Source organism: Mobula hypostoma, chromosome 17, assembly GCF_963921235.1.
Source record: "Mobula hypostoma chromosome 17, sMobHyp1.1, whole genome shotgun sequence".
Lineage (NCBI taxonomy): Eukaryota > Metazoa > Chordata > Chondrichthyes > Myliobatiformes > Myliobatidae > Mobula > Mobula hypostoma.
In genome coordinates, this window is record NC_086113.1 from 9,334,554 (window position 1) to 9,352,591 (window position 18,038).

General features: G+C 43.4%; 1 protein-coding gene and 1 long non-coding RNA gene across 5 annotated transcripts in view; one reads left to right on the plus strand and one right to left on the minus strand.

Annotated features, from left to right (window-relative positions):
- Window positions 1-18,038, plus strand: part of LOC134357829 (uncharacterized) — a 96,770-nt gene that overhangs the window by 38,653 nt on the left and 40,079 nt on the right. The window contains exons 2-3 of the long non-coding RNA XR_010020735.1: window positions 3,216-3,298; window positions 4,467-4,639. This is a non-coding gene — a long non-coding RNA (uncharacterized LOC134357829). The remainder of the gene's footprint in view (window positions 1-3,215; window positions 3,299-4,466; window positions 4,640-18,038) is intronic.
- creb5b (cAMP responsive element binding protein 5b) overlaps window positions 1-18,038 on the minus strand; it is a 371,769-nt gene that overhangs the window by 30,474 nt on the left and 323,257 nt on the right. For all 4 annotated transcript variants that reach the window (XR_010020734.1, XM_063069535.1, XM_063069537.1 and 1 more), the window contains 3 exons: window positions 13,172-13,483; window positions 4,419-4,646; window positions 851-956 (listed from right to left, as the gene is read on the minus strand). Coding sequence is in view for 3 of the 4 variants with exons in the window: in XM_063069535.1 (XP_062925605.1) it covers window positions 851-956; window positions 4,419-4,646; window positions 13,172-13,483 (646 nt within the window). In the remaining variant the exon portion in view is untranslated. The remainder of the gene's footprint in view (window positions 1-850; window positions 957-4,418; window positions 4,647-13,171; window positions 13,484-18,038) is intronic.

The window sequence follows — 18,038 nt, forward strand, 5'->3', positions numbered from 1 at the left end:
CAGTGTTACACTCACCACTACACTCCCATGATGCCCCAATTAAAAGAAATATTTTCCAGCTTTCTGCCAGACTGTATTTCTTTCTGTAGACACTAGGATAGGGTTTGCTTTCACTGATTTCACAGGGAAACTAAGCCATCAATGGGGCTACAGACCAGGGATCGGCAGTAGAAAGGGTTCCTAGGTGTCAACGTCTCTGAAGGTATATTTGATGCCCAATATATTGATGCTACAAAGAGGGCACACAAGTACCTATATTTCATTTGGAGTTTGAGGAGATTTGCCTCTTGCAAATTTCTACAGATGTACCATGGAGAGCATTCTGAGTGGTCGCATCACCATTTGGTGAGGAGGGGCCACTGCACATGATTGAAAAAAGCTGCAGAGAGTTGTAAACTCAGCCAGCTCCATCATGGGCACCAACCATCCAGGACGTCTTTAAAAGGCGATGCTTCAAAAAGCTGGCATCTATAAATGAAGGACCCTCACCACCCAGGGCATGCTATCTTCTCATTACTACCATCAGAGAGGAGATCTAGGAGCCTGAAGACACACACTCAACATTTGAGGAACAGCTTCTTCACCTCCACTGTCAGATTCCTAAACGGGCAAGAAATCTACCTCACTATTTTGCTCTTTTGTTGCATAACTTAATTTTCATACACACACATATTTCTTATTGTAATTTGTTTTTATTTAAAAATACTGCTCTGCACTGCTGCACAAAATATCAAATGTCGGTGATATTAAACCTGATTCTGATTCTGATTCTGAACTGCTTTATGCTCTCGCAATGAGCTGAAAAATTTCCCGGGCACATCCTTTGTTCGGTGAGGTGCATTTTACTCACTCAAGTATCCTTGTGACTCCTTCTGCATTGTGACTGGACAGTCTTTATGTGTCAGTAATAGCTGCTTCAGCTGAGCCACCTCATTCTTCAAGAGCGAGACCTCGTTCTGTGAACACAGATCAACATGTGAGCATTAATGACATCCTTCCTTTATAAGCCCGGATTTCAAATTGATGGAGTAAGAATGAAGGGGAGAAGATTAACAATTTGCAAGCAAACTTACATTTCAAACCTGAATCCGCCCAATTTCCCATTTTCCCACCATTGCTTTGGAATGGAAACATCTTGGAATTGGTGACCCCAGCAGGTCTTCATCAGGTGACCCACACTTTTAATTAGAACATGGAATATTACAACACAGTACAGGCCCTTCAGCCCACCATGTTGTGCTGACCTTTAAAACTATTCTAAGATCAATCCAACCCTTCCCTCCTACCCAGATCTCCATTTTTCTATCATTCTATTGTGCCTATCTAAGAGTTTCTAAAATGTCCCTAATGTATCTGCCTCTAACACCCCCCCAGTAGGACGTTCCACACCCCCATGATTCTCTGTGTAATGAACTTGCCTCCAATATCCCCCTATACTTTCCTCCATTCACCTTAAAATTATGCCCCCTCCCCACATTTTAGTCATTTCTGCCCTTGGGTAAAGTCTCTGGCTATCCATTCGTTTTATCCCTCTTATCATCCTGTACACCTCTTATCCCCTTCGCTCCAAAATAGAAAAGCCCTAGCTCGCTCGATCTATATTGATTTATTTATTGAGATAGAACGTGAAATAGGCCTTTCCAGCCCTTCAAGCCACATCACCCATACTTAATCCTAGCCTAATCATGAGGCAATTCTCATTGACCAAATTACCTGCCAACCAGAACGTCTTTAGTTGGTGGGAAGAACCTCATGTTGTCCCAGGGAGAACGTACAAACTCCTTACAGACGGCGGCAGGAATTGAACCGGGGTCCACTGTACTAAAAAGTGTTGTGCTAACCGCTATGCTACGGTGCCACTGTACAAATGTCACCAAGCTACAAGCACTAACTTAGCTTGTCAACAACTTCCTAACCCTATTCCGTACATGTTTTGGACTGTGGGAGGAAACTAGAACACCCGGCGGAAACCCACGCAGTCATGGGGAGAATGTACAAAATTCTTACCGACAGCGGTGGGAATCAAACCCCAATCAATGGTCGCTGGCACTGTAAAGTGATTGTGCTAACCACTGTGCCACCATCACTATCTTCATAAGATACGCCCTCGATTCCAGGTAGCATCCTGGTAAATTACCTAAACTCCCCAGCTGTTTCATGTCCTAATGGTGGCTGATGAAGGGCTACTGCACTGCACAAGTCGATGGGTTTTCCAGCACTGCCTGGCACCATCAGATCAGGAGTCCATGTATTTCCAAGTTTGCTTTTGATTTTATCCACACACCCTTCCTCAACAACTCACTCCATAATCTAGGACATAATGGCACAATAAGGCCCTCGGCCCACAATGTGTGCCAACCTTTTAAGATTAATATAACCCTTCCCTCCCACATAACTCTCCATTTTCCATGTACTCACCACTCTGTGTTTAGAGCAAACTTACCTTTGATGTCCCCGCTACACTTTCCTCCAATCACTTTAAAATTCTGCCATCTTGTATTAGCTATTTACAGCCTGAGGAAAAAGTCTTCGGCTGTCTGCTCTGACTATGTTGTATAACCAATGAAGTACTAGGATATAGGAGCAGAATTAGACCATCTGGCCCATTGTCTTCATTATTCAATCATGGCCGATTCATTTTCCCTCACAATCATATTCTCCTGCCTTTTTCCCCTAACCTTTGATGTCCTTACTACTTTACCTGCCTCTACCAGTACCCTATGCACCCACCACTCTGTGTAAAGAACTTACTTCTGACATCCCCAGTATACCTTCCTCCAGTCTTCTTAAAATAATGTCCCCCTAGGCATTATCCATATACAAGGGGACATAACATATCTAAGAGGTTCTTAAATTGGGTGTCTTTCCATTGTCTTACTGGGCAGGTTGGGATCTCTTCCTCTTTCCTCACTCACTCTGACCTCATCAGTAATGTCTTGTTACTCTTTGTTACCCCTTGACTCCTCAATACTGCCTGCCTAGGTACATCCTGGTACCACAGTCTCAACTCTCGAATAGTCAAGTTCTCACGTTGAAACAATGTCATAGAGACAAAGAACACTATTCCTAGTAGGTTCTCTCTTCTCATTGCTACCATCAGGGAGGAGAGGCAGAAGCCTGAAGACACTCTCTCAATGTTTTAGCAACAGCTTCTTCACCTCTGTCATCAGACCATGAATCAGCCCATGAACTCTGCCTCACTGATTCTTTTCTAGATGGAAATCCATATCAACACACACAAAATGCTGGAGACACTCAGCAGGTCGGGCAGAGACCCATCTTCAGGACTGGAGGGGAAGTGAGTAAATGTCTGAATATGAAAGTTGTATGTGGGGAAGGGATGGCAGATAGCTAGAAGGTGATAGATGAAGCCAGGTAAGTGGAAAAGGTAAGAGACTGCAGAAGAAAGAATCTGATAGGAGAGGAGGGTGGACCATGGGAGAAGGAGGGCACCAAAGGTGGGGGAGGAGGTGATAGGCAAGTGAGAAGAGGTAAGAGGCCAGAGTGGGAAATAGAAGAAGGAAGGGGGAGGAAAAAAATTACTGGAAGGAAAAATCGACATTCATGCCATCAGGTTGGAGGTACTCGGAGAATATGAGGTGTTGCTCTTCCAACCTGCTACAAATTACATATAACCATAATTGTTATATGGTTATATAGGTCGGTGGGACTAGGTGAGAGTAAGAGTTCGGCATGGACTAGAAGGGCCAAGATGGTCTGTTTCCATGCTGTAATTGTTATGTTATATATCATCGTGACAAAAGAAGAAGCCATGTTGGAACAGGAATGGGGATAGGAATTAAAATGGTTAACCATTGGGAAATTACGCTTTTGACAGGTGGAGCCACTGTACTCGACAAAGCGGTCTCCCAATTTATGATGGGTTTCACCGATGTAGGAGGAGGAATGGGGGGGGGGGAGGAGTTACCAGAAAATGGAGAAATTGATGTTCATGCCATCAGATTGGAGGCTACACTAATGCTATAGGAGTTGTTGCTCCTCCAACCTGAATTAGGGAACACATCAATTATGTATCTAGAGCTGATGTTATGAAGTCATATCAGGAAACTCCTTTGCCTACTTCAGAAAGGTGTTCGATTTTATTTGATATAGGAGATGAACTCGTTAAAGGTGTGAAAAGCATGAAATCTTACACCACTATTTTACTGCATTTCCTTGGTACCAAAAAATGTTACAAATTTAATAGAACTACAGAAAGTGGCAGCATTTTAAATTGTATGAAACTGTAGGTTAAAATAGATTTGAGTAATTAGATTTGAGGAAGGTTACAGCAGAAAGCCTTGCTAAATGGGAATGCATGTTTAGGCTTGAAAATATCACAAAATATTACAATACAATTGATATAAAGTCATTTACTTAGGCCGATACTACTGTTGAATTGTGGGAAAGTACCGCACCTGAAGTTGCATGTTTGTTTGCGTGAGTTCCTCTGCTTTCTTTTCCAGTGACAGCACCCACACTTTCCTCTTCTGCCTGCAGCGAGTTGCAGCAGCGCGATTCCTTTCAAGAAATTTCCTCCGTCTTTCGTCAGGGTCTTCATCAACAACTCTTCTTCTTCGGCCCCCACTGCTTGGTGCTGGGTGTCCTGATTGAGGAGATTGTATCTGTTGTGCTCCAGGTGAGACCTAGACAAAAAAAGTTCAAATACAAATCACCTTCTGGATCATTTTTTCCTTTGCATAAAACAATGAATATGTAAAATAAATTCAATTAACCTGATCCACAGTTGTTGTACGTGGGGCAGGAATCACATGGACACAATCACAATACAGCAGGGACATTTAAGAGACTCTTAGGCACATGAGTGAAAGAAAAATGAAGGGCCATGTGAAAGGGAAGGGTGAGATTGATTTTGGAGTAAGTTAAAATGTTGGTATAACATTGTGGGCTGAAGGGCCTGTATTGTGCTGTAATGTTCTATGTTCCAAAACAGGGGTTCCCAACCTTTTTTATGCCATGGACCCCTACCATTAACCAAGGTGGCCGTAGACCCCAGGTTGGGAATGCCTGCTCTTAAAAGAAGAAAAGACAGAATATAAGAAAAAATGGCAAGAAACATAAAACGTTCATAAAACGTAAAAACATGTTCCATGTTCTATACAATCCAACACAAAAAATTCCCATATTTATGGTAACTTTATTTTTTTCCAAAGAACATTGCAGGACATGCCCAACCCTGTGTGTAATAAAAAAAAACAACTTACATATTAACTGCCAAATCTTATGTGGTCTCAAGTTGTTAGTGTCTATGTAAAGGAACTCTTTCAACAGAGAGCAGGCACATTATGCAACTTCCAGTAGCCCCTGTCCTACCCAACCCAATCCTAATGTGATCCAGGATTTACAGAGTCATAGTTTAGGATTATTCATTTTGAAAGCTGCAACAAATAAAATAATGTCGGCTGCGTGACTGCCTATCACCCCATCCTCCTGCCCCGCCACCTTCCCCCATTCCACCCACAACAACATCAAAAGTAGAGTGGCAGGGCAGCGTAGTGGTTAGCACAACACTTTACAGTACCAGTGACCCGGGTTCAATTGCCGCTCCTGCCTGTAAGGAGTTTGTACGCTCTCCCCGTGACCACATAGATTTCCTCTGGATGCTCCGGTTTCCTCCCACAGTCCAACAATGTACCGGTTGGCAGGTTAATTGGTCATTGTAAATTGTCCAATGATTAGCTAGGGTTAAATCAGAGGTTGCTGGACAGAGTGGCTCGAAGGGCTGGAGGGACCTACTTTGTGCTGCATCGCAATAAGTAAATAAACAAACAAACAAATCCCCAGGGTTGGAACCTTATCCCGTGACAATAATTTAAATTGCAATTTATAGTCTATTTTTCTATTGCACTGTACTGCTACCACAAAACCACAAATTTCATGACATACGCTCAGTGAAAAGGTCTTAGGCCGATAGAAAAAGCTAGGATTCTAAGACTTTTGCACTATATTTGCACTGATTTTATGTATTGCACTATGCTGCTGCCACAGAAAAAATCATGACTTACGTGAATAATGATAAACCAGATTCTAATATGGGTCTCTATTGTGAACTGAGTGTGGGAAGGGGAGCAGTGAGAGGGGAATCATAGTTCGGAAAAGGGGAAGGGAGAGGGGAGAGAGCAGGAAACACCAGAGAGACATTTTGTAATGATCAATAAACCATTGTTTGGATTCAAATTACCTTGCCTGGCCAGTAGGGCTGTGTATGGCTGCACCCGTGCCATCGCCCTGCCCCTGGCACTCCTCTGCCACCTGTCCCACATTCCTTCTGCGTCTCTCCACCCTTGCCATTCCCAACATCTCTGGCTCCCGCCAGATTTATAAACCCGCTGTCTGCTCCACAGTGACAAATACATATATATTGTTTTGCACAGTACTCTATATGTTATCATATACAACCCTGAAATTCATTTTCTTGCAGGTGTTAGTGCATATTCTGGAGTTGTGGAATATAGCAAATATCAGTTTCAACCAGTCTTCAGATCTGAATGTGGATTGTAGATTGAATTTAAAATGTAGCTCAGAACAATGGTCTTTCCAAGCTAAATTAAGCTACAGCCAACTGTGATTGCAAAATAGGAAACACCCACTGACCTGAGATGTCTGCATAAGCTCAGGACAATGGTCTTTCTGAGCTAAAATGTTTGACCGATACTGTGCAAACGTCTTAGGCACCCCAACTATACATACGTGTGTACGTCAGGGATAATACGCCTGTTTTGGATTCTGCTTCTACTTTTCTCTTTCTTTCAATATGTCCAGACATATCAGGAAATACATTTTGCTGCCACCTTCAGTGAGCCTTTAATGGAGCTGCTCCCAGATATTTCCTTCCTCGTCTGTTGGAGTCAAGCAGGGGTGGGAGATGTAAAAATCTGACCTGCCTGTATTTTTAAGAGGCATAGAAGAGGGAGTCATGATGCCAGATGGAGGTAGGCAACTACTTTCCATTCAGTGAGTTTGGAAGAATGTGAAAGTGAGTCAGTTATTTCCCTTCAGTCCTGATGAATACACATTCCTTCCACATTGAGAGGGAACCAATAGCTGGCACCCAATTAATTAATTTACTTAGAGAAACAGCACAGAACAGGCCCTTCCAGTCCAATGAGCTGCTCCACCTAGCAACCACCGATTTAACCCTCGTCTAATCAAGTTCAACTTTAATTGTAATTCAACCGTACAGAAATACCCATGACACAACTTACACCTCAGACTTCAACTACTGCACAGAGTCTTGTCATCTTCAGAAGTTTTCTGATGACTCTGCCATAGTTGGATGCATCAGCAAGGGAGATGAGGTTGAGTACAGGGCTACTGTAGGAAACTTTGTCACGTGGTGTGAGCAGAATTATCTGCAGCTTAATGTGAAAAAGACTAAGGAGCTGGTGGTAGACCTGAGGAGAGCTAAGGTACCGGTGACCCCTGTTTCCATCCAGGGGGTCAGTGTAGACATGGTGGAGGATTACAAATACCTAGGAATACGAATTGACAATAAACTGGACTGGTCAAAGAACACTGAGGCTGTCTACAAGAAGGGTCAGAGCTGTCTCTATTTCCTGAGGAGACTGAGGTCCTTTAACATCTGCTGGAGGATGCTGAGGATGTTCTATGAGTCTGTGGTGGCCAGTGCTATCATGTTTGCTGTTGTGTGCTGGGGCAGCAGGCTGAGGGTAGCAGACACGAACAGAATCAACAAACTTATTCGTAAGGCCAGTGATGTTGTGGGGATGGAACTGGACTCTCTCACGGTGGTGTCTGAAAAGAGGATGCTGTCTAAGTTGCATGCCATCTTGGTCAATGTCTCCCATCCACTACATAATGTACTGGGTGGGCACAGGAGTACATTCAGCCAGAGACTCATTCCACCGAGATGCAGCACAGAGTGTCATAGGAAGTCATTCCTGCCTGTGGCCATCAAACTTTACAACTCCTCCCTTGGAGGGTCAGACACCCTGTGCCGATAGGCTGGTCCTGGACTTATTTCATAATTTACTGGCATAATTTACATATTACTATTTATGGTTTTATGACTATTTATTATTTATGGTGCAACTGTAACAAAAACCAATTTCCCCCTGGGATCAATAAAGTATGACTATCACTGTGACAAAATGGTGTTACTCTGGGGCTAATGTGCAAAACACAGTACCAACAGTCACACACAGCACAAGGCACAAATAAGACAGCAAGCACATGTAAGATAGCAGTAACATACAGTCACACAAAATATATAGTCCAAGACCCTGAGTCCATGACTGTTGCAGAAATCTGCAGCCACCACAGCACAGCATGGCCTAATCACAGGACAATTTATAATGACTAATTAACTTACTGCCTGAGCTCTGTGAGGAAACTGGAGAACATGGAGGAAACCCATGCAGTCACAGAGGAAATGCACAACTCCTTCCAAACAAAACAGAATTGAAAACCAAACTCTTGAGGCCCCGAGCTATAATAATGTCACACTAACATCTACGCTACTGTGGTGCCTCAGTGGTCTGTGAGAACATTTTCAGAAGAGGACAGCTGATGGTGAGAATCAAGTTTGGTCAGAGGCAAAGTTTGATAAACAGGCTTGTAAACACATCTTTAGTTTATTTCAGTACCCTTTTGCTGACTTGCGCTTGAACAATATATGTATATATTTTAGGTTTGTTTTTGTGTTAATTTAGATGCTTGGGAAGTAAGAAAATGTAATTTATTTTGACCTGAGCCAATAAAGCCTTGAAATTTATACTTTGTCATATTGATTTGCAGGAAAACATGGATCAGTGGGCGATAAAAATTCTGAACAGAATAGTGTGATGAAACCTATAAAATAGGATTGACTATCAATTATTTGGCAGCTAACCTCATCAGTATTATCAGTATAAGATTATCGGCATGCTTAACTTGCAAACCAAGAAATGCAAATCACAGGTTTAGACATTAATATATATTCAGTGGCCACTTTATTAGTACCTCCTGTACCTTATAAAGTGGCCACTGAGTACATGAATGTGGTCTGCTGCTTCAGCACATACATTTCAAGATTTGAAGTGTTGTGCATTCACAGATGCTCTTCTGCACACCACTGTTCCAACGTGTGGTTATTTGAGTTACTGTCACCTTCTTCTCAGCTTGAACCAATCTAGCCATTCTCCTCCAACCTCACTCATTAAGAAAGCATTTTCTCCCTCAGAACTGCTGCTCACTGGATGTTTTTAGTTTTTTGCACCATTCTCTGTAAACTCTAAAGACTGTTGTGCTTGAAAATCCTAGACGATCAGCAGTCTCTGAGATACTCAAACCACCCTGCCTGGCACCAACAATTATTTCACAGTCAAAGTCTCTTGGATCGCATTTCTTTCCCATGCTTATGTCTGGTCTGAACAACAACCGAACACTTGACCATGTCTGCATGCTTTTATGTATTGAGTTGCTGCCACTCAATTGGCTGATTAGATATTTGCATTAACAAGGTGTACCTAATAAAGTGGCCACTGAGTGACATCTTTGTGCTCAGCTGTCTTTCATCTCTCTTGGCTGGAAGCTTTGGTTCAGAAAATTTGCCGTGCAATACTGAATTGCGATGTTGGAAATGGTTCATGTGCAAGATTTACTCTGCATGCCTAAGCGTGCTGACATGAAATCTATTTTCCCTGATGCTTTCACAAAGAATAGCAATCGGTATGCGATGCAGTTGTTTCACAGGCATCAAGCAGATGCAGAGCGTCATCAATTTAGCAATGGGTCTCGCCGAACAAAGTAAATTACGAGGACAGGTTGCAGAGACCAGGGTTGTTCTCCCTTGAGTGCAGAAGATTAAGTGGATGAGCTAATTGAGGTGTTTCAGAATGATTAAAGGATTTGACAGCTAGACACTGCATTTCCTCTGATGCACAATCCCGAACAAGGGAGAATGACCTGAAAATGAGGGAGACTATCAGAAAGCATTCCATTAAGGCAAGCTTGGAGAAATTGGGAGTGTGCATGCCCAAAAAGCTGCTGAAAGAAAAATCGTAAATTTTCAGTTTGTTTTCTTTTGTGCAAGGCCATGATAGGAGAAATAATTAATTTTTAAAAAAGACCAGCGCTGCCTAGAGTAGAGAACGTGTGCAGTAGAAAACATGTCTTATGAGGATAGGTTGAGTGAGCTAGGGTTTTTTCCCTTTGGAGCAAAAGAGGATGCGAGATGACTTGGAGATGCACAAAATGATAAGAGGCACAAATAGAGTGGACAGCAAGGGACCTTTTCACAAGGGGGAGTAATTTTCGGGCAACTGAAGGAAAGTATAGGGAGGATATCAGAGGTAAATATTTTTCACGGAGTGGAGGGTGTATGGAACAGCCTGCCGGGGGGATGGGGTGGAGTTCAGCATGGTTGACCCTGATACATTAGGGACGTTTAAGGGACTCTTAGATAAGCATGTGTCTGATGGAAAAATGGAGGGCTATGTTGATGAGAAGGGATAGATTGATCTTAGAGCAGGTTAAAAGGTCAGCATAAAATCGTGGGCTGCAGGGTCTGTATTGTGCTGTAAAGTTCTATGTTCTACAAATCTATTTTCATTTGTTATTCAGAGATACAGCATGGTAACAGCCCCTTCCAACCCAAAGAGCCCACACCATCCAATTACACCCCTGTGACCAACGAACCTACTAACCCATTTGTATGTCTTTGGGATGTGGGAGGAAATAGGAGCACCCAGATGCAATCCACATAATCACAGGGAGAAAGTACAAACTCTTTACAGACAAAGGCAGGAATTGAACTTGGAGCGCAATTAAACTTCCTTCACACAGTTCTCAGGGACACATCGCCTTGTGTGTTGCAACTGGTAAACGTTTTATAATCTATACATCATATTTTTTGTATTATTATTGACCAAAAATTCCTATTGTTATTGACATTATGATGAATACAGAAGATATGATCACTTTTAAAACGGAAACAACAGGAATTCTGCAGATGCTGGAAATTCAGGCAACACACATCAAAGTTGCTGGTGAACGCGGCAGGCCAGGCAGCATCTCTAGGAAGAGGTGCAGTCGACGTTTCGGGCCGAGACCCTTCGTCAGGACTAACTGAGGGAAGAGTTAGTAAGAGATTTGAAAGTGGGAGGGGGAGGGGGAGACACAAAATGATAGGAGAAGACAGGAGGGGGAGGGATAGAGCCAAGAGCTGGACAGGTGATTGGCAAATGGGATATGAGAGGATCATGGGACAGGAGGTCCGGGGAGAAAGACAAGGGGGGGGACCCAGAGGATGGGCAAGGGGTATAGTCAGAGGGAGAGAAAGAATGTGTGTATAAAAATAAATAACAGATGGGGTACGAGGGGGAGGTGGGGCATTAGCGGAAGTTAGAGAAGTCGATGTTCATGCCATCAGGTTGGAGGCTACCCAGACGGAATATAAGGTGTTGTTCCTCCAACCTGAGTGTGGCTTCATCTTTACAGTAGAGGAGGCCGTGGATAGACATGTCAGAATGGGAATGGGATGTGGAATTAAAAAGTGTGGCCACTGGGAGATCCTGCTTTCTCTGGCAGAGCGTAGGTGTTCAGCAAAGCAGTCTCCCAGTCTGCATCGGGTCTCGCCAATATATAGAAGGCCACATCGGGAGCACCGGACGCAGTATATCACCCCAGCCGATTCACAGGTGAAGTGTCGCCTCCCATTTTCAAATCTCTTACTAACTCTTCCTTCAGTTAGTCCTGACGAAGGGTCTCGGCCTGAAATGTCGACAGTACCTCTTCCTAGAGATGCTGCCTGGCCTGCTGCGTTCACCAGCTACTTTGATGTGTGTTGGTTGATATGATCACTTATACCCTGTAGATTTCTGGAGGCTAGGTCATAAGACACAGGAGCAGAATTAGGCTATTCGGCACATCAAATGGGCACAGAGGTGAAGACCATAGGAGCAGAATTAGACTATTCAAGAAAGAAGAAAGATTAGCTTTATTTGTCACAAGTTCATCAAAACATACAGTGAAATGTGTCATTTGCATCAAATCAGCAAGAAATGTGTTGGGTAGCCCACAATTGTCACCATGCTTCCAGCACCAGCGTAGCGTGCCACACCTCACTAATCCTAACCCAAGCATCTTTGGAGGGTAGGAGGAAAGGGGAGAACTCTGATGAAACGTATGTGGTTACCAGAAAAACATACAACCTCCTTACAGGCAGCAGTGGGAATTGAACCCTGATCTTAGAGCTGGTGGTGGAATAGCATCACGAAATTGATATAGCACCATGCCACTGCATCGACTCTGCTCTGCCAATCCAGAATGGCTCGTTTATATTCCCCCTCATCCCCATTCTTCTGCCTTCCCTTCATAACGTTTGATACCCTTACTAATCATGAAACTGTCAACCTCTGCTTTAAATACATCCAATGACTTGGCCTCCACAGCCATCTGTGGCAATGAATTCCACAGATTCATCAGCCTCTGGCTAAACAAAATCCTCCTCTTCTCTGTTCCAAAGTGATGTCCTTCTATTCTGAGGCTGTACCCTCTGATCCTAGCCGCTCCCACTACTGGAAACATCCTCTTCATTTTCACTCTAAACATACCCATAAGAAGGTGCCCACATATATCAACAGAAGATAAATCCTTAAACCACTTGCTGAAGATTGGAAATAACTGAGAATCTATTTTGTCAAACCATATAGCATATATAGAATTTTAGATGCCAGCTATTTGTTCTGAGTAAAACAATATAGATTCAGAGTGTTAGCTGTACCCAATCCTTGGAGAAATAATTGTTAGAGTCACAGAGTCATAGAAAACTAACACACAAACAGGCCCTTCGGCCCATCTAGTCTGTGTCAAACCATTTGAACTGCCTGGTTTTGGGGCACCAGCACAGATCAGCCACGAGCATACTGAATGACAATGGAAACTTGAGGTGGCCATGTACTGCAATGTGAGTGCATTGCTTTAAACACCAGCTACATTCTCCCCGTGGTGATCTGGGTTTCCTCCAGGTACTTCAGTTTCCTCCCACATTAAGTTAATAAATTGTGGGCATGGCCACATTTGCGGGCTGCCCCCGGCGCAACCTCAGATGGTGTTGGCCGCATCTGACAAATAAAGCTAATCTAATCCCCCTATTTTCTTACATTATCTTCACACCGGGATCCACTTCAACAACGTCAGAACCATTTACCTGATTTTGTGCTCCCGTGGGCAGAGGCTGAAGCGGAGGATTGTGATGCGGCGGGTTGTGTGCGTGTAAGTTTGGATGGGAGTGGGTGTGGCTTTGTTGGTGGTGGTGCGGGTGATGCTGCTGGTGGTGTGGTTGGTGCTGATGCGTGAAGGCGTGCTGCGGCGGAGCCTGGTGTGCATGCGAGTGCATGGGGTGATGTGGCTGTGGCGCCGGCTCCTGCCTGGACGTCATCATTTCCATCACTTGTCCCATCATATTCATGCTTCCGTTTGACAGAGCACTTGGGTGCTGACTCAGTGCTGCTTTAAGTCTCTGCAAAATAAACAAAGCAAAAACCACTAATTAAAACCTCTTTGTTAATATTAATGATGTTACACACATTACCTACCCAGAATCCAAATCCCCCAAGTGACTGAGAAAAACAACAGAAGTAACGCTGGTATTAAACTTCATCTAATTATATTTCATTACAAACTCTGCTACGGATGCTCTCAAGCCCAGCTGTGAAAGGAGGAGCGCTGGCATGGGGCTAGCAACCCCCATCCCGTAAAAACCCAGAAATGATTTGAAGACCTCATCCCTGGGATTTTTGCCTAAATTGGTGTGATGAAAGTGAACGCCGCACCTTAACCTTCAGCCCAGGATGGTGGACTCTGCCCACCTGCTGTCGGCGGCCTACGCCCCAGAAGGGGTGATGGACTTGAGAAGAAGAACTCCATTACAAGATTAATAGCGCGCATTTCATTGACAAGCATATGGACTTCTCTTTGTTTTTAAAGAAGCTGTTTTTATGAAGGTTTTCTTGTAAAACATTCTGAGCCAAGTGGTTTTCATGTTTTTACAGCAAAAATCATTTATTTTCTTTGAAAAAACATGAACATTCATATACATTCTAGAGACACGACTGCCAAGGTATTCACTTGAAGCAACACACAGTCTGCTGGAGAAATTCAGGTCAAGCAGTGACTATGGAGACAGAGAGATGGTCAACGTTTTAGGTCAAGATGCACAATGTTGCCAATCCCTCTGGCAGGCTGCTTGTTGATTCCATAAGTCATAGGAGCAGAATTAGGCCATTTGGCCCATCGTGACTGCTCTGTCATTCCAGCATGTCTGATTTATTATTCTCTCAAACACATTCTCCTGCCTTCTCCCTGACACCTTCAACACCTTATGAATTAAGAATTTAGTAATCTCCACTTTAAATATACCCAATGACTTAACCTCCACACCTGTTTGTGGAGATGAATTCCACAGATTTACCACCCTCTGGCTAAAGAAAGAGATCTGAGTTTTGTATAATTCATCCACCACACCTGTCTCCCGTTAAGGGTCTCCTTCAGCGGTAAGCTGCTGGTCCTGAATGCATTACTTAAGATGACCCTCCACACCCAAATGTCCCAACCTGAACCATGAAAAACTCAACTCCTCCCAAAACGGAAGATGGAGCATACTCCACCCAGCATCCCAGCATTAGATCTGCAAAGCACCTCTCTCAGTCAGCTCAGTGTCTGCCATTTTGATGACATCTGAGATGAGTGCAAAGGGATATCACGGTGGCAGGGGGGCAAAAAAATTGCACTGAGACACGTTTACGTTTTTCTTGCACAATTCTTGAGCAACAATAATTTACTCTTCATAAATAAAAAAAATTAAGTAAAATTAAAATGAAAAAAGCTGAGAACAGATTAAGGAGAGCAAAACTGGGAAGAAAGCTGGAATATGGTACCAGATAAAAGAATAAAACAGCAACAAGTCACTTGTAAGTGAGTTTGACGCAGTCACTACAGATGATAAAAACAAAAGTGAGAAAATGAAAAAAGATAAAATAGTATATATTTTTTTGGATGACCTGTAACTTGGCCAGCTCGGTAGCATAGCAAACCATGCTAGCTGTGGGTAATAAACCCCAATCATTGATTGCTAGCATGGAAATAGAATTATATCAGCAAGTTGAGTTGTGTCACAGCTACAACCTTGCATCCAATGGCAGTAAGACCAAAGCACTGATTGTGGACACCAGAACGGGTAAAATGAGGGAACACACCAGTCCTCATAGAGGAATCAGAAATGGAAAGAATGAGCAACTTCAAGTTTCTGGGTGTCAACATCTCTGAGGATCTACCCTGGGCCCAACAGATCGACGCAGCTACAAAGGTGGCACAACAGCGGCTATATTTCCTTCAGAGTTCAAGGAGGTTTGGTATGTCACCAAAGACGCTTGCAAATTTCTACAGATGTACAATGGCGAGTATTCTGATTGGCTGCGTTATTGTCTGGTGGGGGGGGGGTACTGCACAGGATCGATATAAGCTGCAGAGAGTTGTAAACTTAGTCAGCTCTGCCACAGGGACCAGCCTCTCCAGCATCCGGGACCTCTTCAAGGAGAAATGCCTCAGGACGTGGCATCCATCATTAAGGACCCCCATTACCCAGGACTTGCCCTCTTCTCATTGCTACTATGAGGAAGGAGATACAGGAGCTGGAAGACACACACTCACTGATTCAGGAACAGCTTCTTCCCATCTGAATGGACATTGAACCCATGGACACTACCCCACTACTTTTTATTCTTTTGCACTACTTATTTAATTTAACTATTTAACATTTTTCCTCCCACATTCCAAAGAGGTATGGGCTAGGATTAGTAACTGGTGGGCATGCTATGTTGGCACTGAAAGCACGGCAACACTTGTGGGCTGCCTCCAGCACAATCCTTGCTGATGTGGTTTGATGTAAGTGATGTACTTCACTGTACGTTTTGATGTTTCAATGTACATGGGACAAATAAAGCTAATCTTTATTTATGTGCAAGTATTGGAGCATACCGACATTCTAGTTTGGCAGAAGTCCAGAATAAAGTTGGATTTGGCACATTGCCTGGATTTATATCTATCATGTTGATGATCAAACAAAGCAAATCTCCAGCAACTTGACAGGCTCCAAGTGGCAAGTAGGCCTCAGCAAGGTCCTGGAAGGGCAGCATGGCACTGTACTGGCTAGCACAACGCTTTGCAGTGCCAGCAAACCGCGATCAGGGTTCAATTCCTGCCGTTGTCTGTAAAGAGTTTTTTGTACATTCTCGCCATGACTGCGCGGCCTTCCTCTGGGTGTTCCAGTTTCCTCCCACATCCCAAAGATGTACAGGTAAAGGTTAGTGAGTTGTGGGCATGTAATGTGTGGTGCCACTTGCAGGCGGCCCCCAAGCACATCCTCGGATGTGTTGGCTGTTAACGCAAGTGACACATTTCACTGTACGTTTCGATGTACATGTGACAATAAATGAATCTGAATCTGACGGAACATTGCCTCAGACATTCAAAAAGTGACATTAAAACCAGTTGGTGGTTTTAACAAACAACAGCAATGTATAATGTAACAGCAATGCATGCAGCTGGTCCTCAGTCAAGACAAGTAATTTTGAAAGATTAACGGGATTTTGCAAGCTTCTCATTCATCAGACCCCAGTGTAAAAAGACAGCCAGATGGGCTGGATCACAGAAACAGCGTGGAGCTAAGTGACCTGAAGCAGGATCTTCTAAGACACCATTGATCAGGCCCTGGTGCCTCATTAATTTTTTGCAGAAATTCTTGATCCTTCACGCTGAGACTGATCAATGTGTTGTTGGCTGGCTACGATGCTCGCAACAGCTGCAGCCGAGCTCAGTCTGCTCTGTCAACTTTGTGAACAGAAGGCTAACAGTCATGAAATTGATCTGCAGGCCATTCACACAGTCAGGTCCAGATAAACAGTTACCTGAATAAGCAGGTTTCTGACCGCTCTACAGAAAAACCAAAACAAAGAGACAATCCATCACTTTCCACATGTTACCAAGATAAAAGTGAAAGCCAAATATGGCAAACATTTCTAAATCTTCCCCTTTGGTCTAGGGTGTAATCCCAGGATTCAACCATAATCCCATCTGGAAGCACCTCTTGGCTGTGTGTGCATTATGAAGGATAATTACTTCAGCTGTAAAACAACTGAATATACAGATGCGACTTTAACATCAGGATTGTAAAGTTACAATCGGAGTAATATTACATGAGAACTGTACTGTCACTAGAAGAGGAGCTTAACGTGAGGATTATATTGTCACTGGAGGGGTTTAAGCTCTGTTCTGGCACTGCAAGAGGTTAGGATTTGGACACTCTCTCGAGCAGGGGTTCCAACCTTTTTTAAGCAAAGGACCCTTAGCATTAACCATGGGATCTGTGGACCCCAGGTTCAGAACCTCTGCTCTTGAGGTTTTTTAAGTAAGGATTGTTCTGTTGCCAGAGGAGTTTAACTATCAGGTCCATACTGTCACTTGAGAAGTTGAGTACTGTATCGGGGTTACAGAAAGGGTATTGTTTCAATACCGGGACCACAGACATATTTTAATATCAGAACTGGACAATGATTATCAGAATCAGCTTTTTGTAAAGATCGTTGATATATATCATGAAATTTGTTGTTTTGTGGCAGCAGTACAGTGCTATAAAATTACTATAAGTTGTAGTAATAATATTTAAAATAAATAGTTCAAAAAGAGAGCAAAATACTGAGGAAGTTTTGATAAATCTGATGGGGGAGGGGAAACGTTGGTCAAAAGCCACTGAGTCTTCAGGCTTCTGTGTCCCTTCTCCACCGATGGTTGTCAAGCGAAGTGGGGATATCCTGGATGGTGAGGGTCCTTCATAATGGACTACATTTACAAATTATTCATCCAGTCTCTGGTTTTGGAAGTGGCGGCTGAACATCAGGGAGAAGAGGGTGTTGCAGTGTTTACCATCCAATGAAATTCGCTGATGGAAAATTCTGCAGAGGCCAGCAATCTCTGACACTGTGGAGAAGGGAGGCTACAAAACTTGTAGATTTATCTTC